This window comes from Chlamydotis macqueenii, chromosome 6, assembly GCF_036417535.1.
Source record: "Chlamydotis macqueenii isolate bChlMac1 chromosome 6, bChlMac1.mat, whole genome shotgun sequence".
In the NCBI taxonomy this organism is placed as follows: domain Eukaryota; kingdom Metazoa; phylum Chordata; class Aves; order Otidiformes; family Otididae; genus Chlamydotis; species Chlamydotis macqueenii.
Genome location: NC_141561.1, coordinates 4,437,224 through 4,464,960, shown reverse-complemented (window position 1 = coordinate 4,464,960; position 27,737 = coordinate 4,437,224). Strand labels below are relative to the sequence as shown.

At 40.0% G+C, this 27,737-nt stretch overlaps 1 protein-coding gene across 4 annotated transcripts in view; it reads right to left on the bottom strand.

The window, feature by feature from the left end:
- The window catches only part of QTMAN (queuosine-tRNA mannosyltransferase), a 168,646-nt gene that overhangs the window by 70,259 nt on the left and 70,650 nt on the right, over nt 1–27,737 (bottom strand). For all 4 annotated transcript variants that reach the window (XR_015258888.1, XM_086750554.1, XM_086750553.1 and 1 more), the window contains 2 exons: nt 17,253–17,420; nt 14,777–14,950 (listed from right to left, as the gene is read on the bottom strand). Coding sequence is in view for 3 of the 4 variants with exons in the window: in XM_086750554.1 (XP_086606680.1) it covers nt 14,777–14,950; nt 17,253–17,420 (342 nt within the window). In the remaining variant the exon portion in view is untranslated. The remainder of the gene's footprint in view (nt 1–14,776; nt 14,951–17,252; nt 17,421–27,737) is intronic.

Here is a 27,737-nt window from a genome sequence, read left to right as displayed (position 1 = left end):
TGGGTTGGAAGGGACCTTCAAAGGCCATCCAGTCCAACCCCCCTGCAAGGAGCAGGGACACCTCCAACCAGATCAGGTTGCTCAGAGCCCCGTCCAACCTGGCCTTGAATGTTTCCAGGGACGGAGCATCCACCACCTCTCTGGACAACCTGTTTCATAACCTGTGTTTATATTAAACATCAGCAACCTTCTATTATCTCTCCTGGGGTGCTAATGTTTCTGAATACTGACTGCATTATTTACATGTGTTGGAAAGTCACAGAATGTACCAGGTGCTACCACAATGCAAGTCAAAGTACTAGGAATATGGGAATTAAGACTATTTTGGGTAGTTTTTTTGAGAACTTTTATGAAATAAATGAAATACGCAATCAGCAGTGGCCAGAATGACCGCTTTTCTGGACAAATGGCCAAAACCTGAGACACCACAAAGAGTTAAAACACCAGATTTCAAAAGGTACTAAAGGTAAATTTGCAGAAGCCTTTGCAGGTATACCAAGAACTTCCAAGTACCTACCAATCTCAATTCAACTGAGTCGTATAAAAAAACAAGCCAGAATTTCTGCAGCCTCTTGATGGTATTTAGATCTCTCAAGGAAGCAGGACTTTGCAGAATCAGGTTCTTATATCTTAATGAATCAAACTAGGGGCTAAAGGACTTACCTAAGCATTTGAGGGCTCTCATCCTTTTCCTGAGCTTTCCTCTCTTTTTCAGTATTAAAAATATTTCAACACATTTGTCATTATTTATGATACGGGAGGGGAGTTTAACGCAAGCACCAAAGCATGAGGGGTGCATGAGGAGCCACAGTAAAGATTCTTAGGAGAATTTGTTCAGTCAGAGTGCAAAGTCCAATACTTCGCATCTACAACTGGCTATAGAAACTATTGGAACTCAGAATAACAGAAATAATCCAAATTTTATTATCTGAAGTGAGATAATTCTCCTGCAGCCCACACTTTCCTTCAGAATGTATGTCCCAGCTCCTAAGCACCAGTCAATTCCTATTAAACACAAATGCAATAAAACAAATTCATCATTCGCATCTCATGGAAGCATCAAGTACAAAAAAGTGAGACATTAGAAAAGAGAATCTTTCTTCAGAAGGAAGAAAAGAGGTGGAATAAAGAGCAATTCATTCACCTTGCTTACAAAACTAAGATACATTGTCAAGAATAAAGTCCTACTCCTGAACAAGACTCTTCTCTATTAAGATGAATAAAGTAACCACACACAAGTACATGATACATAAGGACATGTAGAAGGTAGAAAACACAAATGAAAAATTGTAAGGGTTTTTGGGGCAGCTCAATAGGTAGAGAACAGGCAACAGAGAAATTAACCCTTTAAATAAATGGGCTCCTAATTTACCAGTGAAGGAGCCGCTCAGAAACAACTTCTAGCAGCAAAGGTAGACAAGGTAGATTTTATTGAAAGGATGCTCTGAATAGTTTCATGTTGCAAGACTGTAGGGTCTTGCTCAATATTAACTATGCTACTTGGAGTAAAATAATGCCAATAATACACACTATCCAAAAGATGCTTTTCAATTAATTTAGGACTGTGCACGTGGAACAAACACTCATTCAACAAATGCTAACAGGGAAGGCTCATCAAATCAGCTATTTATTTTCTCCTTCCCCGGTATCTCTTTCCAGAACCTGCCTTCTCCTCTCTTTATAAAGACATGATTACCCATATTCAGGCACCATTACTACTGCACTGGAATAATCCTGACACACTTGACTTTTTTAATGGTTGCCCGTAGCCAGGTAGTACATATGAGGATGAGCTGCACGTCCTTCCTAGCCTTTGCGGTTGAGTATCCATACTTACCTAACAACTGCTCCACGGATAGTTCGATTTTCTAGATGAAGAGGAGCATCACTCCAATTCCCTGACGAAAACGTTTCAAGAGAGAAAAGTGAATAACAGAGCTTGGCCCTCTGAAGACAATAAGATGCACAAGTCTAATTTCATACACCCAAACAAAGCATCCTCACCGTTGCGAGGCATCCTCTTAGTCAACATGTGCTTTTGAAATGTCAAGTGAATAACTGCTTTCCAAACTCCATTTTTCTCCAGAAAAAAAAATGTTTCCTTTATAGTAGGTCTTTTAAAAGGGAGTCATAACTGATTGATTACAACATGTTTCTACCTTTTCAATCTGAATTTCATATGAATGAAATAAACCACAAATGAAAGTGCTTGTACCAGGCACGTTGAACCTTTCTTCTTCTATTAGCATATCAGTCTGCAATCATAACTAGATCAATAGCGAAGATATCTGCTTAAAAGAGCACCATGCTTTCTTTTGTCAGAAATTCATTACTTTTTATTAGGGTCATTGCTTGAAAACTTCAAAACACCATATGGACCTAATTGTGGTTTATTTTGGCAAAAAGGAAGACACTGTAGAACAATTGAGGCATTACATTCTACAATTCCATTACTTTCATCCCTCTCCGTTTTATTACTGTGTCATTAAAGGCAACTTGAGTGAGCGAAGAATTATAGTGTCATGTGTACGGGCTAGTAGATTAATAACAAAACACACTCAAGTTTAAAGGTATCTAACAGCTGTTTTCATTATTTTGTGTAAATACGCTTGAAGCATATCTATCTGATTAGTGGATAGAGTGCTCTTCTCTGTCACATGCCATGGGCACCGCTACGTGCAAGTAATCAAAGTGCTCAGAAAACAAGTTTACATTGTTCACTGCTGAAATACACAAATGTCAGAAAGTGACTGCGCATCAAAGCTCCGGCAAATCATCTGCCGCAAACAAATGGACTCCAATGCACATTGCGGCTTTAAACGGGCCTCCGCAGCGCAATGACTGAGCGGGACTTATCGCTAGCCCGAACGACGCGACGCTCGCAGAATAATAAGTCGCCAACGTATAGACGCGCCGAGAAGTTCAGCACCGAGTACATCTGAAAAGAGCTGCTTTCAGAACCAAAGATACATCATTCGCATGTCATAAATACCAGGCAATTTCATGAATATAGAATCATAGAATGGCTTGGGTGGGAAGGGATCTTTCAAGGCCATGCAGTCAACCCCCCCTGCAAGGAGCAGGGACATCTCCAACCAGATGAGGTTGCTCAGAGCCCCGTCCAACCTGGCCTGGAATGTTTCCAGTTTGTTTGCTTAAAAAAAAAAAAAAAAAAAGGATAATTTTTTACCTGCTACTGCCTTCTTTATTTTATTTATATATATATTTACTAGGTTACCCACTTAGATAATACCTCCTTTTACTGGCAACAAAACAAAGACAGTTTAGGCACCCAAAAAGGGTCAAATCCTCTTTCCCATATCTAGTCACATAATTCAAGACCGGTAACTCAAAATCAGATGGCAGATAACGTAAGTCAACTCCAAAACCAAAAGATCTGCGATGAAGTTTGAGGAAGGACAGACAAAATTTCAGTCACTGAAAGGAATTACTGATTCATTTGCTTCTAGCACAGATTGAGGCAATTTCAGTATTAAACTACTCTACACAAGGATGAATATGAAAGAGTCATATAGACTCATCAAAATAAGAAAGTTAATATAAACTCATTCTGACTCCAGTGAGCTCAAGAGAAGATTTTTATCCAAATGCTTCAGTGAGCAAAAGTAAACTGAGGCAAAATGGAGACGTATGCTTACAAAGCCGCAATGCTCAAATATTTTGCCTGAAGATGGTTCTTGCTGAAGCACATCTCCCTCAGTACTTTCCCTGAGGTCATCAACCCTTGGTACCAGTTCACTTTGTGTTGTCTTCTGAGGGATGCTCAGCTTACCACCAAAACAACAAAGTCCAAGACCGATGTCCCATGAACTCCCGTGTGTCAAACAACGAGGAGAGGAGGGACCAAATGCACTGAACATCATGTGGCTCTTCAAAAGCACTAAAATGTCCAGACGATCCCAGTATATAAATAGAGGCAAAGACATTCCCTTCATTTTTTTCCCTTCTCGTGATGGTCATTATGAATTTGGCTAACTAAAATTCCTCCAAATGCAGTGAGAGGTTGAACATCTGAGCAAGATAGACCTTGCAGGACGCTGCTCATTTATGCAACACCTGATTAATGAAATACAAAATAAACAGACTGGTCTTCCATTTTGTCTTTTATAGAGGCTGGAAATACATGACCTCCTTCATGGACCACTTCAAATCTCAAGACCATGGTCTCAAGATTGAAGTGGGTATGCACTTAGTCCATCTCTTTTCATCTTTGTTTTGGGGATATCACCACAGCAAAAATCTGCAACTGCCTGGCACTACTCCTACGTTGTTTACCAACCATTCCATGAATTCATCAAATTCATCTTACATTTCAACAGTGTTTCAACAGTCATTTCAAAACTAAATGCCTCTCAGAAAAACAAACAAACAAACCAAAACAAACAATAACAAAAAAACCCCAAAACAACCAACCTCCCTACATATTCCTTTTTCCATTTCCAGTCTAAGTCATTTAGCAATGACCAATTTATACCTAGTGGATGTTGTAAGGATTATCCTAGAACTTAAATAATTCCCCCTCTTTCATGGCATTTATCCTCTGACTGTATTTATGAAGATTAACATATATCCCCTTCTCAACCTTTATTTTGCTAGGACAAGCGAACCACACTCTTTTAATCTGCTCTCATAATACAGATTCTCCTAATCATCCTCGCAGCAATTCTCTGTACCTGTTTCACAGTTTAAATTAATCTTTCTTGAACATGAGTGACCAGAACAACATAGAATTTTTCAGTCCCTTACACCAATCTGTATCTTTAAAAAAATACAAATTCTCTATTGCGTACGAGAATCACATAAGGATTTTTAATTTGGTTTGATGCAGCTATAGTGCTGCTTGGTGCACCTTCAGCAGCAAGTGGTCTACATGTCTGCATGTCCTTTACATTCTGTATTTACCTGCGTAGCCATATAGACCGGTCCACCATTTAGCACACAAAAGTGACCAAGGGAAGGAAAATCTGCTGGCTTCTCTATTCAACATCTATGAGAACCATCAGCTGGAGATAAAAAAAAATGCATAGAGAGTTTCAAGGAGAACATGTCTGTGAATAGTTTTAGGGGATTTTTTCTTTTTTTTTTTTTTGAGAGGCAAGTCACAGAAACGAAGATATGTAACCCTGTCAAAGAGCATCCATGATGAGTGTTCCAGCAGAGAGGGAGGAACATACCTAAAGTCAAATCCATCCTGGAGAAATCAAATCAGCGTCTCTTCAACTGGCGCAGAACAAGTACTAAGACACCTGTGGTTTCTAGACGAAAAGAGCTGACAAGGGAGGACAAGTGGAAAGATGAGGGCTCTGGCATGATGGTGAGACACTGCACACCATTAGTCCCATAGCTAGCTGAGCTTTAATAAAAATAAAGAAAACGTGGTCTGCAGATGAGTCCCAAGATTATAAGGGGGGCAGGAAATACTTAAGGTATGCCAAAGATGGCCAAAGTCTTCCATTTCAGGACATGGTTTAGTAAGCATGGTGGTGTTAGGTCGATGGTTGGACTTGATGATCTTGGAGGTCTCTTCTAATCTTAAGATTCTATGATTTTCTGCAAGCCCAATCTGAATATCACTTAGGAGGCATCCTAGAAGAAAATAGTGCAGTTTTATGAGGAATCCACTCTAAAATTAATCACAGGTTTGCTGATTCAACTTAGTATCTAATTCATTCTCCCCAGGTATTGTCATTGCTTGAAAAACACAACACAGTAATATCTTGTTAGACAATATCCCATTTCTCATCACAGAAAATGTCCCGTTGCTAAAAAAGGCAATACAATCCAAAGATCTTTTCTCAGGCATACTTGAGGAAAAGAAGCAAGGGAAACGTTACTGGACTGGGATATCCCATAGCTCTACAACTGGCATCTCCACAACTCGGTGTTCGTGAGCCCAAAACTATGATGAACCCTCATTACTATTTAGACACGCATCTTTTCCGCAGTAAAGCTGAAAGGCCTCCTACCTTAAAAAGCACTTCTGGTGCGTTTACATTGGGATTTTCATATTTTTAAATGTATGCTATTTGAATTATTTAAAGGGAAGAAGAGGAGGATTATTTCATCTGGGAGTCACAACCGAGCAGGGGGAACGTCCAAAATATAAAATATTAACTGTTCCTAGTTGCAAATGCAAAAGCTAAAAAAGAAAAAAACCTAAACAGATTAAAATACTCCTTGCACAACAAAGGAGTTATCTGTGATTTGGCAAAATTAAAAATCATTTAACTTCATCCCATTTGGTTACGTATAAATAAAACATCTGTATTAAAGTGTTCTTACACATTACATAAAGGTCATCTCCATAGGACTGGAGAGCTACGTTTCAAGTTTCCTCTTCAAACTTTAAACTGCAACGTTATGTATTCCATCGTGTAATTTTGTTCTCTTATTCTTTCTTCTCTGAAATTCCTACAGAACATCTTAGTATCTTCTCCACTGACACTTCCATCTAACGGTACCTCTGACTTCAGTTTGAATTGCTTGTCTGCAATCTAGCATACAACAGGGCTCAGAGCAGATCCAACCCACTTAAAGTTTTCGCTTCACATTTAATAATAATTTGCAAGGATATCTATTCCACTACTCTTCGAAAAGACCCTGCTTTTTTGGGTGTTGGTTGTTTTGGGTTTGTTTTTCTTTTTCACCCCCAAACTAACACTGCGTTCAAGATGAAGCACGGCTTTTTCTAAAGACACTGCCATTCCCCCACGACCAGTAACAGATTCCTTCATTCTCCCAAAAAAAAGAAAAAAAAAAAAAAAAAGATTTCTGAGAACATTTTGTATTCTCAGTGAAGAATCTCTAAAAACTCTGATATCCTTTCCTATTCCTTATCTTTTCTGCAATTTCTAGCACATCACCTATTTTCTTTTCCATTATGTTGCAACGACGAATGCCTGGAATATTTAAGCAACAAGGTTCTGTCACTGCCTCATGCAGCAACTAAGAAATAATATGCCCAACACGACTGCTTCCCTCTCTGTTACAATTCCGTAAGCATGAAATCACTTTAAAGAAAAACAAAAAAAAAATCCACCTCAACTTCTATGTAATATTCATGAATTTTGTAATAAAAACCACGGAATGGTTCAAACGTTGAAGGGCAGTATTTTGAAATGCAAAATTCAGCAGGGACAGCCTTGTCTATAAAAACCATCTTTCACACACGCAAAGGATTTATGTCTGCACCTTCATACGGATTCGGAACTGAGCTGGCCACAGCCACACCACTCAATACCCAGTGCTCAGTTTTGTGCACCATCTCATTCCACCCGTGCTAACGTCGTACTCACACCAAGCACCCTCAGCTCCCAACGACTACAGTAAAAATGAGGGTATTTAGCACTTTGCAGGACCCTACCGTTAATCAATAGCTTTTTGCCACTTTGAACAAAAAGAAAAAAAAAATACAACTTTAACTTTGCCATGTCAATTTTAACCAAATAAATTTAAACTTCGCTGACAGGCTGAGAGAGCTGGGGCTGTTCAGCCTGGAGACGAGGAGGCTCCGGGAAGACCTTAGAGTGGCCTTCCAGTACCTCAACGGGGCTACAGGAAAGATGAGGACAAACTCTTCAGCAGGACCTGGTGTGACAGGACGAGGGATAATAGTTTACAAAATAAAGGGAGACAGATTTAGATTGGATATTAGGAAAACATCTTTTACAATAAGGGTGATGGAACACTGGAACAGGTTGCCCAGACAGGTGGTGGATGCCCCATCCCTGGAAACATTCAAGGCCAGGTTGGCCGGGGCTCTGAGCCACACGATCCAGTTGGAGATGTCCCTGCTTCTTACAGGGGGGTTGGACTGGGTGGGCTTTGAAGGTCCCTTCCCACCCAAACCATTCTATGATTGTAGGATTCTAATTACAACAATTTGATGCAAACTCTGAAAGCATTTGATATCTGGATCATCTTGCACGGGGATGAGATTTAACCCGATCCCAGCCTCAAGGAGAAAGACTCTGTTGTGAAAAGAAATGAAAAAAGAGATGCAGAACTGAGGTAGGAAGGTGGAGAGAGGCCAAAGCAGGTCTTGCACTTATTACACTTTGAAAAAGGCTTGTATTTACTATGGTTTTTCTAAAAGCATACCAAATCTATGAAAATTTGTCATACTGTGGAAATTAAAGTGAGAATATATCCTGAGTAAGTACGGCTGAATTACTCCATTGCAGACAGACTGCTCCCAGAAGAATTAAAAGCTCCATCCACACCAGTTGCTGATGAAGGTGTCTTTTCCACCTCCTCTCCCATGACATCCTTCAACTTCAAATGCCCACATAGATTACAGCAAGGTAGCCTCTTCTCTTTCCTAGTTGCGGAGAAATTATTATGCGTGGCAGCGCGTAATAATCCAGTCCAGTCGTGACTCTGCCACCGACTTCCCACATGAATATGCACGAATCAATTAAACCTCTGAATGCATCCATTTCCTTCCCGAGGAGTAATGATAATAATAATAATAGCTGCCCATTGTATAGGGCACCGCATGTAATATTTTTAATGCCTGCTAATGAAATGTGCTATTAATTATTAGGATGTCGTTTGTTTTTCAAAGCCAAGTACCAGCGTGTCCCGACTTTGCGTTCAAAGTGACACAACTTGAATATTTCTAAAAAACCGACTACAGGAAAGCGCTTACAAGTATTAAGGCAAATTCTACTTAAAAAAAACCAACCCAACGGTATTTAAATCAGTAGGAGAACTTTGAGATCTTCCCAGCTACGCTGCAGAGAAATGTGCAGCTAAGGGGTTAATCAGATTAGATGGGAGTGGTTACAGGCTGGGTGCCACAGGTTTTGCCCTTTGTGGCTTCTCACATCCCAGACTTGGAAAATATGAGCTGTGATACTGAGAAAGGTAAGGAGCCAGCACAGCCCCATAGTGATAAATGAGTTTGCATCATCTGTCATTAGAACTTCCTGCCAACAGGGTCATTCCCTATTAAATTACCACTTGTCAATGTTTAAAATACTGATTGATAAATGACTGTGCCAAAACTGATAACACGACAGCTTTTATTTTCTAATATTCTCGGTTACCACATTCTGCTACTTCAAGATACAGATATAGTAGGGTTTTTTTTTCAAGTACTTTAGTGAAAGACAATTTAATCTAATACAAAACTAACAGGTACTGTACGATGATTGGTCCTGATATACATTACATACTATTCTTCTTGCCAAAATAAACTTACTGGCGATTTAGCGATACGGGTAGATCCAAGTTTCACATTTCATCAAATGCTAGTAATCTGTTTTATCAATATAAACTGCATTTTAATGAAAAAATTCTTTTCTTCAGTACACTTCACTTTTAATGCCCCAGAGTATAATAATTCGTTCATGCTGTAGAACAAGAATGTTTTACAAGACCTTAACTCTCCAGAGAAATTTCTCTGTAAATACAAAATGCAAGTTTTATGGGAATGTGTTGTATGCAACATGAGCAGTACCCAACATAATAAAAAACTGGGTTGCACAGAGAATTCTGCTTAAGTATCCTTGTGAGCTATTGTGAGACTAAATGGTTATTATGGCAGCGTTTAGTGGAATACCTATATGACAGATAAAGCAGAGTCAGTAAAACTATTTCTGTCCCTGAATAGATAAAGAGAAATTACTCTTTAGGAAGTTTTGCAAAATGATTACATCCCAGCAGACTGTTGCCCTTGAGGAAGGCACTTCTCAGTCTACTGTTGCTGGAGCGTCCCGGGGATAAATACTTTGGGGATAAACCCAGCCTGGAAGTCCGGGCTGGGGCAATGGCCACTCCCCCACAGTCCAGAAAGAGAACAGAGGCTCCATCATCCTCCAGCCTCCCCGGCATCCCACGACGCACTTGTGGAGGAAGCGCCGTGTAAGAAAGCACCACTGATACTTGAGGCACCCTTCATTCAACTCGCCCCACCCCTTGCCGTAGATGCAGTGACCTGCGTTAGCACTCAACCCAGAAGTGCAGGAGGTAACCAGCCCATGGCCAAAGGCCTCAGAAGCTAAAGACTCCATTTCACACCCCTTTTAAGCCAGAACTGCACTTGTTTCCCAATAGGTGCCGTGTCCCAGATCTTGAGAGCATCCCTCATGCTCGTTGCGTAACCGTCCCAGCGTGCCAACACCAGCCCTCAAAACTCGCTTGCAGCAGGTGAGGAGGAAAAACATTTAGGGGAGTAAATTCCATCACCCAGTTCTGCAGCTGCAAGCCTCAAGGTAGGAGCAGTCTATTGGTGTTTTCTAATTATGCTAAGTACCCATAAATCGTAGTCGCAGGGAGTCTATGCCCACCAGAGAGACCACAACGCACCACGGAGATGCCTGAGCCACCACCAAAGGTGGTAGCCTGCCTCAGCACCAGCATCACTATCATTAGCATACTGCTCCACCTAAGCTAATAGATGCTATTTCACTGGAAGCCTAATTAGCCGTTTTTGAGAGCTGTTTGAGAGCCGTTTTGCTCTTCTAAGGTATCCTGCTTCTCATACACAAGGCAGTTCACTGGAGCTCACTTGGGTACCACTGAGCTGAACATCACTCTGTGCAACGCAGACGCATCCCCAGAGCCCATCTATAGCTCTGGGCTCCTGTGGATTCTGTGTAGGACATCTGTATTTTTCCAGCACAGCAAAGCTATTGTATAGTGGTAGGATTACAGGGGAAGGGGGAAGCCTCTTCGTTATCTTAACAGAGGTCTGAAGCTCAACCTTGCAAGCCTGGTCCAAGTGATGCAATTTTTTTTTTTTTTTTTTTTTACTTCCCCAAAACAGTCTCCTCCACATGTGGCAGTCACGTTTCTGTACAAAAGACACTGTCAGTATCCTTTAAAAACTTCTGCCTTCACCAGGAAGTCCCTTGACTGCCCCTGAAGTACTCTCTAAATTGGCAAATTCTGCCTCTCACCCACTATAATGGAAAAATATAAACTCAAACGGCTGAAAATGTCCTGTTAACCGTACTAAGTTATACAAGCAAATGAAGAAACAACAGTCTAAAATTTTTAATTCTACTTCAAAGTGTGTAACGCAAATAGTACAGGATACTCACTAAGAAGTTCCACTTAAGAGAAGCTATTTTTATTTTCTGCTGCAATCCTCATTCCCTCATGCTTCTTTTATATTATTCCACCTTAGCCCAATGTGCATTTTGAGCTCTTAGGAACGTTACTTCATCCTTCTTATGAAAACATCTTCCTTTTCTACCGCATTGTGATAATTATAAAGATATACTACAGTCAGAGGAATAGTAATAAAACCAAAATTTACACTACAGTTTTCACTGAAACAAATGCCAAGGAGTACCTAATCTGACCCTGCTCTGCCGACTGTCACAGACAGCATGGATGCAGGTGGACCAAGAGAATTCACACAAAATATCAACAAAGACCTCCCAGAGGTGTCCCAGTGGGGTCTGCTGGCACACTGGAGATGACAGTACCAAAGACAACGTCAGTTGAAAGGGGATTTTCTTCCTGGACCACAATTTTCCAGCGCAAAAGTGGAAAGAGATTATATCAAAATAAACTCTATTGATGGTATAGAAAAAAAAATAGGATTTTATTTACATTACAATAGGAAATAAACTGAAATTTAGCCAGTGCCAATCTAGGTGTGAATTCCAGTGTATAATTCACTGTGTTGTAAGCAGCTAGTTCGATACACCATGTAATATCTGCTACTGGTTTGCATCCCTCGCAGTAGCTATGCGCTATGAAGTGACAGCCTTAACTTGTAATTTTATGTGTCGCCAAGCTTAGAAGCACTCCGATACATCTTTATACACAATATACGTCATCAGAACGTATGAAGAGGAGAATTCCAAGTCAGAAAGGACAGAGGATGAGTATACAGGGAGTAACCGTGGCACCACGGGATGCAATATGGAAGCTAGTCATTGTCAGAACCAGAAAACAGGAGGATTAGGTCAGCAAATTTCTTATTCTGCTAAACCCCCAAATCCTTTCATCTCTCCTCATTGCCAGCTAAGGACCACAGTCTAGTGGTTCGCTCTGGGAACACCAATACGTGCCCTCGTGACAAATACTTATTGAAAAGCAGAATATAAAATGGCATTGATAACTTCCTCTCACACGTAGAAAAGCAGTGATTTAATGGTACCTCTAACAGTATTCACAAGTATTTCCTAGGGATCTTTCATTGTTATACCTTCACTCTTCAGCGATCATTCACTATGCTGCTTGGGCTGGGCTGTGTACTCATAATCTACAGTACTTACATGAAAAAGTAGGCACGTTACACGATTAACTCATGCGACACGCTCCCTTATTACACTGGGCTTGATCAAGGGTCAGGTATTTTTTATTTTGCCCTACAATCGCAACATTAATCTAAAATAATCTTTAAAAGATGACCATCAGCACTATCACACAAAAGGCTGATTTCTTAGATCACCTCTCTCCCAAATCCAACCGAAGATTATGCTTCAGACACAAACACACCCTGAGATGTTCACATGCAAAAGAAAAGAGGTCAAAGAAAAGAAAAAAAAAAAAAATCACTCTGGTTATTTTGCCTTCAGAATTTTAAAATATTTTCCCAACATCTCAGCAAAATTATGCATTTTAAAAAGACTGCAGGCACTGAAATGATCGTCAGTCATGCAAATAATCACTTACTTACACTGTATGAGTTTGGTTTGGATAAAGCAAATTACCATTTGAAAATAACTTGAGAAACACTCTGGGCTAAGAGCTAGCTTTAGAAATTTTAGCTTGGCCACAATTTTTCTTAACCTTTTTCTCCTCAGCCTCCATTCAGTCACTATAGGAATACAGTCAAAAATAAAAAACAGCATTCTATTGCCACAGGTGCATTCAACATTATTTAAAACACGATCTTGTCAAGAAATAGTAAATACTGGCTGCAGCTGAAGGTCAAAGCCCAAAGAACTTCAGAGTTACGCAGAGTTTCTTCTGCTTTTTGTTTTTCCTGTAATTACATTGTCTAAAAACCCCCAAAACTTACACCTAGAGTTAGCTGGTGAGTAAGATATATTTTAGAAAGACCAGAGCTGATATTAATCTGTGTTTTTAATTACTCTGCTGAGAAAGTTGTACAGTCACCTGGTTCTTTATGAGCATCTCAACTTTCTCCATCACTGCTAAAAATATCTGTTCAACATTATTTCAAGGGCAAGAACCACGACGAAAATATGAAAGGTGTCCTGCTTTGTGAGACGAGATTTGATACAGGAGCAGGACACTGAGAAGAGCATACAGGAAGACGCGAGATCTCCCCACTTGACCAGTTTGGGTAACAGCCTACTGCTTTTACCCACCTAACCACCTTCTGCTTTGGACAAACGATCACCACACGTATGACTTCAGACTAATTTGTCAGGTCTCGTTCGACCCCATCTGCCAGGGCTGACAAGTCCGGAAGAGCGGATTTAGTCTACGAGGCAGGGTTATCACAACTTCATCTCCAAAACTAGGCTTGGGCCGCATGACTTCCTCAGGCATGCCAAAAAACCATGAGACCCTTTTCAAATGGCTCAATAGCAAATATGCTAAGCATTCACAGCATTCCCTCACTTTTTAAAACTACGGTCTCCAAAAAGCAATAGTAGGTCCCCAAAGATACGTAGATACTGATTTCCACTGCCAAGTCCCTAAAACATTGGAGGATTTTAACCCACTTGCCAAAAACATAGGTTTAAAGACTTCACTTTAGGCATTGATTCTTAAACGATTCGCATCAGTGCTTTAGCACAGAAAGTTTTCCAAGATACCGAAATGCAAACCTTGCAGTGCAAACATCAATATTGTGCACGACCTCGGCTCCTGCACGAAAAATCTACCTCAGACTGCTACAAATGTAGCCTTTGAAATAACTAGAAGCACAAGCTGGTCAGGGACAAAGATCTCAAGTGCGATGAGAAGTTATTATCAGATCAAAAGCCAGACTCTTGCAGACGATGCCTTCCATCCTTATTTCAGGAAAAAAAAAAAAAAAAGTACCCAGTGTCATGTTAGTTTTAGGAGTATAATCAAATTGCAGAATCATACTCTATTTAGTACCGGTCCCACTGAAGCAAAGTTCCTGTTTGGTGGGAGGAGAGTCCCTCGTAACAGGAAAAACAATTGTGCCAGGTTTAATCAAAAGTGAAAAGGATCTAGCGAATGTTCCCTTTGAGCCACATAACCCACCGCTAATTTCAAGACGGGCTCTGAAACGAGGGTAATAAAAAACGTCCTTCAGAGTAACCGAGGAAGATGGAAGAGCAGCTACGGCTGCGGCTAACACCAACTCCTGCAAGCCTGCGCCCTGCTACTGGGATGCTCTCTGCCTACCTGGAAAGCAACAAACAAGGAGGCAGGGGAGGGAGGAGGGAACAAAATCCCACTGCAACCCACTGCGGGAAACACAGGCTTATCACTTTTCCTGTTTTCCAGCATTTCCTTCTCCTCCTCGACCTCTCCTGCACAAATATATACAGAGCTGAGGAGCAGGCAGCTCCTTGAAGACTGGAACAAGTGGGAAATCACTGAAACAAGTGGGAAATCACTCATCCCGAACGATGCGAGTTTGTTCGACACGCACTAAGGACAGGCTCGACAGATCAGAGCCTGCCTGAATAGCCTCTGATTATTGAAATCCATTTATCAATTAGGAGATTTTGCATATTATCAAACTCTTTCATTAACGATGCTTTAGCTGATTAGTTCGAGCGTCACCATAAATATAGAGTTTTGACAGGCTGGAGGCAATTTATGACGTGGAAAATGTACTGACCTGCTCACATCAGGAAACCTGACTGGAAAATAAAGAACTTGGCACTTCGGTCTGATGATTTTTTCCAAATCCTTAGGTCTGTGGTCAGGAATCAGCTTCATAAATTTTCCGATGGACGTAAGAAACGATTCCATATTAAAAGCAGAGTTGAACACCACAACATCAGCAACCAAACTGTAAAAAGCGGTTAAGGTTAATGAATGCACTGCTGCTGCAAAAGGAACAGAATTATTTGCAATGCAATGGAAATGGGATACATATTCTCATAAACAAACAAAAGGCAGAAGTGGAATGCTAATTAAAATCAGCCTTTGCACGTGAATTAGGACAGCATATGTACCTTCATTAGAGATGTCTTGATTTTTGTCTGTTCACTCTTGGAAATTTTTTTTTCACTTTTTTTTTTTAAACTAAGTAATAAATCACTGTTATTAATCTAAAGGAGCACACCCTATTCTACCTGCAGATCCCTTTTTATTCGCAAAATAGCAAGAATAATATTACTGCCCTGTAATACGACTTTTGTAGAAGTAAACTTGGAAGAAAATGAAAATTCCTTAGAAATAATCCTTTGCACTGAAGGACGACTTACCTTCGGTTAACCTGCCTTCACATGACCATGTGTGTCAGGTAGCAGGACACTAGAGAAATAGAATGTTATTTTAACCTACGTGTATATAATCCTGAATAAAAGTCTATTCTCTAAATATGTATATATAATACACACAGCACACAGTACCAAAAAAAATTAGAAAAAATTTGGCATATTAATGCCATGTTTTGTTCTTTACTGCTGTGTTTTAAAATCCATCAGATCAATAATTTCAGAGATGTAGTTAAATGACAATGTAGGTATTATTTCTCCACTTAGAATCAGCCTGGAGAAAACAAGAAGCTATCAAAAAACCTAAAATATCTGGAAGTTTATCCTGGAAGTGCTGACACAATCTCAGCTCCGCTGGCAAATACGCAATGCTAACAGAGGTAAGAAATGCTTTATGGCCAGTTGGTTTTCTCAGTATGTTATATATTGTAATGCAAACCCATGGGTCATAAGATACATTGAGGACACGCGTTCCTGAGTCACCAGGCTGGTGAAAAGTATATTTGAGGTGAGAGGCTGTCGTTCATCCTCACTGTACCTCACCGCTGCCTGGTCAAGAAAGAGAACTGACACTGCTCACCAAAGCAGCAGGAAAAAAAAAAGAAAACAAAACCAGAGAAAAGTAATCTTTTCCAAGGAGGCTGCAGGTGGGAAGACGGCATCTCTTTGCAGATGATCGCTAGGTAATTACGAACAGTACAGAGGAGATGCCTTCTACCTGCTGGGGTTAACAAATATTATACAATTACACAGAGAAGCTACTGGAGGAGACAGAATGGAGCACCTATAGAAGTCCTTACATGAGAAGATACTTTTATTATCTTAAAAATGCCTATTTTGAGGATAAATGTATGTCTGCTCACAATAGATGTGTGAAAAATAACTGCCAGCATAAAGCAAAACATATATACAAAAAAAACATTCCTTCCCCCAGTGCCAAAAATTACATCTTTTTGTTATACCATCTGAAAATGGCTGCTTCTGTTTTCAAAAGATCTTTCTCTGTACTTTCCCACCTTTACTGCTCAGTAAGTGAAATGTGTTGCAAATGTAGCAGCAGAAGGGATGGTCAGAGTACACCTAGATCATGATTTCAGTATCAACCGGTTTATGTTATAAAGATGTAAAAGCTTAACCCGTACCTTAAAATGCTCAATCCCTGTTCCTAACAATTCTCCTGGAGAGATGGGAAAGATCACAGAAATGAATTTATTTCCGCTCAAAACAACTGAGTTTTGCTGTTTCACTTAGGTCTGTACAGTGCCTAACCACAAAGCTTTTCAGCGGTGCTGTTATTAACTTCTTTCATTAACTCAGATTCGAGAAATACATTTGTTTTTAGCAACAATAAAGGACCACAGCCTTTAAAATGTCTGGGTATTTTAGCACTGCACAATTTCTGAATACGAGATTAAAGAAATACAAGGATTTATCTGGTATGTTTACTGCCCTCTCTTCACAAGAAAAGTGCTGCAGTACATTTTAATTTCTCTTTATTTCCCTAAAACCCTCTATATAATTTCAGTTGGCTGCAGTAAAAGCTATGGCCAAGGAAGAGCTGATGAGCTGCAGCTTCACAAAACGCCCAGGAAACAAAGCATCTCGCTTACGGCCAAGACACAGGTCAAAATCCGCGCCAGGAACGGGTCTGCCATGGCGGGCCGATGTGGCATCAGTGGATTTGATATAATAAATTGAGATGAGTTTATAGAGCAGATCATTTTTGTCCCAGCACTTATCAACCTCTCTGGTACCTCAGTTTGCTGCAGGGTCATCGTTTATACGGAGGAGGACGCCTGATGCTTAGGATGCTGCAAGGCTGTAGGCAAGAGGACACCTTAAATCAGGCGAAGCTGCGTGAGAGACACCTACCATGACAGAATCTGGTTGTATCCATACTGAAAATCCCTTTCCTTGCATTTCTGGACAGGATACGCCAATTGATTCTCGTGAAAGTAGAGGAGCTTTTTCAATTTGCCAAGGTCAGGACGGAGGGCAACCAGTTCAGCCAGGTTAAGCACTGAGCTGGCAAAGAGGGTCCTGGAAAACAAGGAGAGCAGTGTTACCGTCAGGGGTCACCCCTTCCCCTTCTCCCCCTCCCCAAGAAAAACCATAACCCCTATAGGGACACATCAATAGCTAAGCCTTAATACCATGTAGCAGCAGTCGAAGTTTTGATCTCTCAAAAAGCAGCTGCTAAGAACCCAACTAGAAAAGCAGCGAATCTCATTGGTCTTGCCGGCTCGGTTACAGAGAGATGCAAAAAAAAAAAAAAAAAAATTATAAAAAAAAAAAAGCTGGATGGATTTTATTGAAAAAGGCAAGAAAAGCTGTATCTGAAGGACAAATGGAACAAAGATAAGGCTGACTAGGGAATACTTCGCTTGCCAGTTTCATTACACTTTACTTCTTTATGCAACCAACTACTGAAATTCAATATATGAGCAGGAATGGCACATGTTCATGTTACGACATAAACCCTTTTGATTTATGCAGTGCACTTATCTAGTATGGTCTGTTTTCCTTTTTTTTTTTCCCCCTCCACCCTTTTTCTGTTTTATTTTCACATTTTTATTAGGCAGCCTCTATAATGAAATGTTGTTTCTACCCTTGCACCCCAGCATCGCCTCAACGCTCGTGCTATTCCACAGCCTGGAACACCCCGAGCATCCTTCAATTATACAAATCAGGCACAAACACCACTAACAGGCTATCTTAGCCTCCTATAACTTACCAGGCTATCGGAAAATGAACGTATTTAAACGTGTAATACAAAATCGTGACTCTACTGTAACCAGCGGGAGATTTCCCTGCATTTCACCAAAAGTACGCGAGCATCTCCTGCACCCCAGCGAACACCGCTTTCCGGCAAACTGAATCCTGAACCTACAGAGAACTGCAGATCTGTAGACATTTGTGTTATACATTTCTCATTAGATGGCATTAAAAAAAACACTGAGATCAGGCATTTATTGCACATAAAACATTAACCTGCAATAAACTATTTTTCAACATAGCATGTTCTGAATTTTTTTTTTGCTATCCATCATTTTAGTAGTTCAGATTTACAATTTATTTACACAATGTTGTAATTATTTTTAAATATTTCCTATTTTTTTCCAATTTTTATTCCTATTCTTTGTCCTATTTTATTCCTAGTCTTTGTACTTTTACATGGATTTTTGTGTTCAAGATTACTGCCAAAATGACATCAATAATATTAGAAACTTCTCATTCTGGCTGTCAACCTTAAAAAACTCGTGAACTCCCCCAAACGTATCACCTACGCTAACGTACGCCGTTCTTAGATCATCTGTATCTACAGAACAAACATTTCCTAGAGAACAGATCCTGTATCCATCTTCATCAACTCGAGTCAATGCTAATCTGAAAGGCTTAGGGAAGTAAGAGATGAACGTTACTGCCTTGTTCATCAAATATTTGATCGTTCTAAAGGGACTGTCAAACAGAATGCCAATTAAGACACGAGCTTGGGTTTATTATGAGCCATACCAAGAGGAAAAAAATAGTTTTACTAAGTCATCACTTATTTGTCACAAAGAGTAATAACCTCTGGACCTCATAACAACCTGGGTGCCAGACTCAAAGCAGAGGTAGGAAAACTTCCTACGGGCGATGCAATACCCCTTGGGAGTTTAGCACTGGAGCGACAAAGAAAAAAAATGCAAACAGGAGAAAAACATACCCCAAATGTTGCAAAAATGAGAATAAATGTTTGCTTGGCAAAACTTTGGCTATTTCTGGATTGCATTATAGTTTATCCTTTACTCATTTTTCAGAAAATCTCTTTCTGCAGTGACTGAGGAAGAGAACTGAATTGATGCAGGATTGCGTTTAGGAACTTGGCCGCGTTTGCATGAAAAGAGGGAAGGAAAAAAAAAAAAAAAGAGATGGCACATTGGGATTGCAAACATGGGAATCGGCACAGAGCAAGACAGAGAAGCAAGAGCGGAGAGGGGGTGCTGAGGTCAACACAACAACTGGAGAGAAAAGGGCAACGGGGAGCCCAACGAGAAATGAGATCCCAGATTTAAGCTTGGACAAAACCATGTAGCTCTGAAATACCTGAACTTGCTCAGATGGACAAAGGATAACTAGGAGAGGAATATGAAAAAATGATGGTTATATCCGCAGGAAAGGAAAAGAACATTTGTGATACATCTTAGAAAAACTGGAGGATTCAACATCGTCAGAGGGAGGTGGGAGATGGCTTCTAATAAGGCAAGAAAGGCCAAAAGCTTGGAAAGTCTGCAAGAGGTAGACCTAAAATTTTCCCCACTGTAGGTGGGAAGTGATAAGACTCAATTAATAAGCAGATTGCTTATCACTGCCCAGCTCATCGATAAATCAGGTGTCAAGCAAAAAGTGCTGCGATTACTAGCAAATTCAGATTCAGAGCCTGAAATGATCCTGCTTATGTTTCTTACAGCAAGAAAAGATAAAAATAAAACTATTTAAGTAATAATAAACCCATTTAAAGTAGTAATAATATTAGAAAACAACCTTCTTGACTCACTTGCATTACCTCACAATATTTCCAGAATTTAACGCAACAAACATGAGATGCTCTCGTACTTGTTTCTTCGCTGCCATAAAAGCTACTAACTACCAGCAATAACCAATTTCCCCGGCGTGCTAAGCTTCACCACCACCCGACAGCGCGACTCCCCGCGAACGCGCCCAGAGAGCCGGCGCGTACGCGGCTCGCGGCCTCACGCCGGGCACTGAAGGATACGCTGGCACGTATTTCCACTTAACACCTATTACAAGGGGAGGAAAGGAAAGTTTATGATCATGTAACACGCGACAGAAATGTATGTCAGTTGTCATTCCGTGTGACATCAGCTTTCATTTTAGCTCGGGTTATTATTTAAGTAATAAAGCCTAACAAGGTGAGCTTTTTCAGCCCACGGAGTGTATCCGGGAGGTAGAGACGCAAGGTGATGGCAAGAACGCTCGAAACATGATAATTCCTGACAGCTGCTGCTTGAGCACAAGTTAAATTGAACAGTTTATCTCGGCATAAAGATGTTATAAGGTTTTATGTTTAATTTAAAAAAATTAACATAAAACCCAGAGAAAGCAGAGTTAGGCAATCTTTCACAAACATGACATACTACAATCACTGTATAAGCTGGATTAGTACTTATTACCATGCTACTAGAGAATTAAGCTGTTTTTAGACCACCAAAGAGCTTTAAATTGCAACTTTTGTCTCTGTAAGAGAAACCTATATTTAAAACGTCTGCGAAATTCAAATTAACAGCTACATCATTAACTTACCATCTCACAACCCCCTCCCATTTCAACTGCTATTACAGTATTCTCATCCTGACCTATCAACGCTACAACGTATAATATATACAGCGCTCTTCAATCTCGTGTGAATTGTCTCAAAACTTGCACTGAAGGTCACATTTCTAACATGACTATCCAAGCTTTCCTCTCCCAAATATCCCCAATTATTTTTTTCCGTGTTACAAATGACCTTCTTAGAGAGTAGGACCATCACACACGCAGCCTTGGAGGCCGGCCAAACTTCGAGGCCACCACCCGCACAAGCTCCGGTCTTAACACTAAGCTTGTGCTTAATCTGAATCACTTAATAGTCCTCCTGACTTCTGAGGAACTACTTAGGTGAATTAAGTTAAGCGTGTGCTTAATTCATACCAAGATTCACAGGAGGGAAGCTGAGGGGGCTTGCAGGTTCAGAGGCACGATGTGTCTGGAAAACGCTCTGACCTTTACTATTGTCTCTCATTTTTTTACACCAAAGGACTGAAAATCAGTAAAATAGAAAAGTCTTAACTTTTTTTTTTTTAAATTACTGGCAGATATAAAATGATTAATATAGGTTTCCATTTATAGCAAGCAAACTCTAAAAGTAAAGGTGCTAAAGTATTTTTATTTTGCTTTATAAATCATCTTTGTGTCATGTAACCATGATTTACTCTTTTATGGCATTGCCCTAAATCTTTCAACTAAATTCCCATGCAACTTAACTAAAAACACATTTTGCCTTCCCCTTGGGAGACCACACAGGGCATATTTATGTATCTCTGGGTAGGGAGGCCGAACTCTCCAACTCGCCAGGCTTACAGCACAAAGAGTTTAAAACAGCACCTGATTTGTACCAGAATATTTCCCCTGTCTGGTAGAAGCTCCTGTACCACAAACAAAATCCAAGGCCATAAATCCCTTCTGGGAGACAACTACGTTCACCCTAACATGACTTGATGATTGCAGATCTGCCAGTCCAGAAAAGACGTACAAGCACTCTTGGGTTGTCAGGTGCAGTATTAGGATAAACCAGAGTTAGGTTTGGATACTGCCACAAATACGAGCCGTTTAGAGGAAGCAGACACTAAGAAAAAGACGGTTCCTTAGATGGTACCGACTGAATTCACATTCATCCACCATTCAGGAGGGGAGCATGAGGCTTGGAAGAAATCGCCTTGCACCAATCTAGAACTAAAACCTTGAGCACTTGGAGGCATCAAATCCTACCATACTTCTCACAAGGCATTGACCGCTTTGTTCTCACCAAGCCTCAAATCATACTCTATCTGTATTTCTTTTTCCTGAAATTTCAGTTTGCAGGCCTGATGTCATACAGCAGAAAGTTTCAAAACCTCAGACGCTCACTCCAAACAGGGTTTTATTCTGGGCATGTGACAGCGGAGTCAAGGAGACCATGCAAGCACAGCAATCCAAAAAAATAAAATCATCAATAACTGTAAAACGCAGAACACGGTCATGCCACTGCTGATGGCTACATTTTCTCCAGCTGATCAGAAACCAACCAAAATTTAAGAGCAAATCACAGGAGCCATCAGGGGAAGCCTTTGCAGTGAGATTAGGGGCAGCTCATCCTTTTGGTGAAGGCAAGCAAAGTTGGGATAAGAAGTCCTGAGCAGTGCTCTGCTCTGTTGTCTCCTTAAGCATCACAGAAATACAGAGCAAGGGAAAGGCAACAGGCACGACCATAAACACGTCCATCTTGAGAAACAAGGCCTTCAACGACCACGGTGTCTTCAAGCTCCTCAAGATCAAACCCGAGGGCTTCAGCTCCTCCATCATACATTTTCCTTGATGTCAACCCAGCAATTTAGGCAAGGCCATGGATTTGGCTTAAAGTTATTTTTCAAACGTAAATTGTGTATCAAATAGCATTATTGGTGCCTGGAATGTTAAACAGACCAGTTATTTGCTGTTTATTATTGCACACATTTTTATAGGATCAACTTGCAGAAGTTGCATTTTTATCACCAGAGCAAGATTACACAAGTTGCAATCAGACATAAAATGCTTTTCCATTTCCCATTAAACAAAAGATGACTCAATTTCTGAACAATAAATACTAATAAGTGATAATACAACAGTATACAGTCTAATAAATAATAAATTAACAATAATTTTTTGACATGGATTGTACAAGTGTCACAAATGCTTATAGATATTATAATATATATCTCATAAATTAAGGTTTTTTAGATAGAGCATAATTTGAAATGTTTACAGAAATAATTAAGTCTTACTATTTTAACGTTCTTTATTTTTCAGAACAAATCACAAGGGTTGTCATGCCTTTCATCTTAATTAGGCCATGTGTTTGTCTTATTTATTTGCTATGTACTTTCATAAACGTTTACAAATATTAATTGTAAAGAAAAATATTTTTTTCCTCTTGCTGTAATTACTATACATACACAGAGTACACACTGATAAATATTCATGGCTGCTACCGGTTCAATAGTTTTGGATTTGGGGTTTGCCTTCTATGCTAAAATACAGTAGAAATGAATAGTTTGCTTTGAACTCATACTGCCAATCTTTTTTTTGATATTTTGATTTAAAAATATATTATCCCTCCCTCATTTTTTAGTATGTTATTTCAGACTATAGTTGAAATTCTTGTTCCTACTGTGACAGACCTTAGTTATGTTTTTCAAAAGAATTTATTGCCTAGAAATGAAATGCGTTTTCCCCATCTTTATTCACACCACACCCCAACCAAAACTCCAAACATCTGCTATCTGACCCAGCTGGAGTAGAAGGGGGCTGCGTTTCCAGCCCCACCATCGCATGTCCCACCCTCCTCCATGTCCCCTCAACGCCACCCACATTTTCAGACCTCTGTCAGGACCGTGGGCAGAATTTTTGAGAACCTCCTGTCTCAACATGCAGACCCCACTGATGCTATCCAGCAAAACCAGCACGGGGCTGAAACCGAGCAAAATGTATGATGGAGGAGCTAAAGCCCTCAGATTTGATCTTGAGGAGCTTGAAGACACCGTGGTTGTTGAAGGCCTTGTTTCTCATTTCAGCAAATGTCTCACATTTAAAATATTCAAGAGGTTACACAAATGCATCATTTCTCGTGTAAGTTATTTGGGTTCTCTCTTAGTCCCTTCCCATCCCTCCGAGTTTTTGTTTCAGTCAGCCGATCAGAATATTTACGTACAATCAAATCTCAGAATTCAATTTTGGTGCCAGATTCCCCAGTTGACACAACTAGTACAAGCCAGCCTTAAACACTTACCGCTATTTTTGATGACCTTTAACTCAACAGATCCCGAAAAGGATGTGAAAACAGCAAACCAAAACTACTTTTCTATTTAACATCAAGAAGTGAGCTTGAAAGAGACTTTCTCACAGATCAGACTTTCAGATGTTTGGGGGGGGGAGTATTTTGGTCAGATTGCTTTGGTTTTTAGGCAACAGGACTGAAGCTTCTTCAATGTCATTAAGTGCGTGCTACTATTTTTTTTCCCTGATTTGTAATTAAATTTGGCTTCAATTAATTACTAACAGATGCATATTTTTACTTTAGTGGCCAGATTGTTCAGCATGGGCTAACATCATCCTCTGTTTCCGCAAAGGGAGAGGTCGAGACCAAGCAGCTATAGCTGCGGTGACAGGGGCGAGGAGGAAGCCATGAATCCACATCATCTTCCTCACTCAGATTCCACACAGTCAGTATGAAATGAAGCAAAGGCACCTTCTTAGAGCAGAATGTAAGGAAATCAGAATAACCCAGTAGTGAGAAGTGGGTTGCTAGATGGTCTGTGAGAGATGTACATACTAACTCTGCTCAAATATATGCTGTGACAGAGCAAAAAAAAAAAAAAAAAAAAGAAACAAAGAAGAAAAAGAAAGGACAGTGTCTAAAGGCAACAAATTCACCATGGTTAAATATATACGAGGCAGTGATATACAGTGAAAAGACTTTTTCTAAAGTAAAAGACTTGTAAAACTGATTTTCTACTCCATTATGTAACATTTAAACATCACTATTTATTGTTTTTAAGCCTGAAAATTCTTTTTATTGAGTATCTTATCTGCCCAACTCTGGAGAAAAAACAAGCTGCCGGGAAAAACGCAACACGCCCAGGAGCTTGTAGCAACATGGAGAAATCCTAGAGCTACACATAACACCACTACTACTCAGTAGCAAATCTGAACAACAAACTTTGAGGACCATTACTTCACATCACCTGGTGTCTGTTTGGATCAAGGACGACACAGAAGAGACAGTGAATGTCATGGATGTATGGATCTCAGGTAAGCAAGACTGAGGATTCCCCTTCAATGGGATAAAAACTCAGAGCAGCACAGACTCACCAAAATAGTGAGTTTCCCTTAAAAAGGTTTACATGAGTAGATGCTCTAATGAATGAAGGGTTAAGTAAAACAATGGCTGATTTGCCTTTATTTTTTAAAGTTTTGGCAAACTCAAATTGTCTACCAATTTGCAGGCTTACACATTTTATATATTACAACATTTTCTTAGAAAACAGATTTCACATTTTTCATATATCCCATGGCTCTGATTTCATCTCGCACAATCTATAAAACATCAAGTTCTTTAAAATATATTTTTATGGAAGCTCTTAACTAATTTTCCCAAAAACTCCCACTCCAGAGCATCAACCCAAGGCATAGCTACTGCCTATGAACGGGGACCTCGGGAAAAGCAGGATTCTTCCCAGAAAACTAATACAGTCCTCGAATAAACTCAGACTGTCATAAAACCTGAGCAGCTGGCAACTCTGTCACCATGAAGTATCCATATGGAAGACCGAGATGTGTCAAACTACCCAAACCGAGTTTGGATAGTGCAGAAGATGGAATAAATAATTCAGTATCTTCAACACTTTCAACAGCAGGTAGTAGATATGCTACCTGCTTCTACAACGTGCCAAAATGTAACACACGAGTGAGAGCAAGCGAGAGAATCTGAGTATCTCCAACCTGTTTTCATGAGGATATTTTGCTCGAGGAACTTCTCTTTTTAGAGGCATATGATCCGTATCAGATGTTTGTCAGGAGCAGGCAGCACGACAGAACATTAGGAATAACTCAGTGATTTTAATACCTGTTCACAAAGCGTATACTGCTCCACAGACATATATAAAAAAGCATATCCTAGTCAAATATTACAAAAAAAAAAATAGAAGGAAATTGCAACTATTTATTTCTCCCACTGCCCTTCACACTTCTATAGTATTTGCTGCTGCGGCATAGTGGCAACTTTCCTGCCGTAATATAAGCCGAGCAGACTCTTCTACGTGATCGGCGAACTGGCAATCAGAACTACAATTCAAATGTTTCTGCTCTGTATTCGCGCAATAATTCAACTGTAAAACTACGCTGTGCAGTGTCAATCTTCTTCCTTTTCTTCCCATAAGAAATAGCCACACGTTGGTGCATAAACCTACATCACGTCTTTACAAAGTGACACTTCTGTCCTCTAGGAAATAAAAATAAGACTATTTGATGCTTAAGAGCCTCCAGATGTGTGTATCTAGTATCTGTATTGATGTAACAAACCAAATGAGAAGGTACCATTAGAAAAGAGGGTACATCATAGCATACTAGTCAGAAGTAAGAAGTCTTCAGCTCTCTGATTTGCCTATTTAGGTCAAAATCAAGTATCATAACTGTTTCTCAAATATTACCATGGGACAACACGAGCTACTCTCTAGCCTTGAGCGACCATGACCACTGCAACGTCTTGCTGGGCATTCAGTGCTGCTCCTCCAGCATCTCTCGCAGGTAGAAGGTGATGTTCAGTCACTGAGATCACAAAAAAGGAGGTTACAGGAGAGCCCCACTTACCGGTAGGTACCGGAGGACCAAAGCCCTACCTACACGGAGACCAGTATTTCACCAAAACCATGGGACAGCCTGTAGACCAGTATTCAAAATCATATCAATAAGGAAAAATTCAGTTTTCTTGTATTACACACTATTTTCAGGCACTACTTTCTCATCAGATCATTTAACTCAAAGTCCATACTCGCTACCAGATTTGAACGATTACACCAAAATGGCCGAACGACCGACCGAAGGGAGATTTCAAAGAAGTGAGACAAACACGCCCCGAAATTCAAAAGCTGCCAAGCATATTTCAGCAGACCTTCAAAAAAATAATTGTTTTGTCTGTTCTGAATTAAGCTTTAAGAGAGGTTTCTTGACAAACATGGCTAAAGATCAGAAAGGGGAGCATTTGGATCGAATGTAACCCTTCAGTCATGTATTTATTAAATAAAACTTGCATCATGCCTGGCATATACCATAGGCTGTTTTATTTCCATTTACATAACACGATTTTAAGTGTACTTGGTATTGATGTCCTATCATTTTATTTCACGTGTTATCACAACAGGCCTTTATCTACAATGCCACCAGCAAAAGAAAAGGAATCAAAAGGCCTCAGCTCTGCAGCTCGCGCAAGGCAGGCTGGAGCTCCTGACATCGGGAACCAGCGCAAGAGCGGAGACATACAGGAGGGAATTCCAAGAAGAGAATGTGCTAAAATTGTGAGAGAATTTGACAATTCTGAGATTTTTTTTTTTTACTTTTGTCCATTTTTAAAATGGTCTCCAGCTCCTGGCTGAGAGTTTTGCAGGGTTAACAGCTACACTAGTCATTGACAGTCACATTACAGTCAATTTTTACAACACGTTGCATTCTCCGAGTAAAGAAACGGAACCCCAATGCCGCAACATTTTGAGATTTTTCCCACATGGAAAAATCCAATAATAAAATAATAATCTAAAAAATAATGCTTTTTGGCTTCCAGATATTTTACAAGTTACGTTTTCCCAACACTTCTCATATGCAACTCTGGTATCTTGAAACTTCTGAATTCCTTTTATCATTAAATAAAGCATCCAGGGCTGAATGCCCATTATTCCCAGTAACGTGCAGGAGAAATACAGCCTGTGCGGTCGAAGCCATACATAACAAAGTCAGAAGAACATACTAGATGCTTTCTAATCTGCAAGATTAAGAAAGCGAGGCCAAAGCTTGCTTATCAAGGGCCACGAA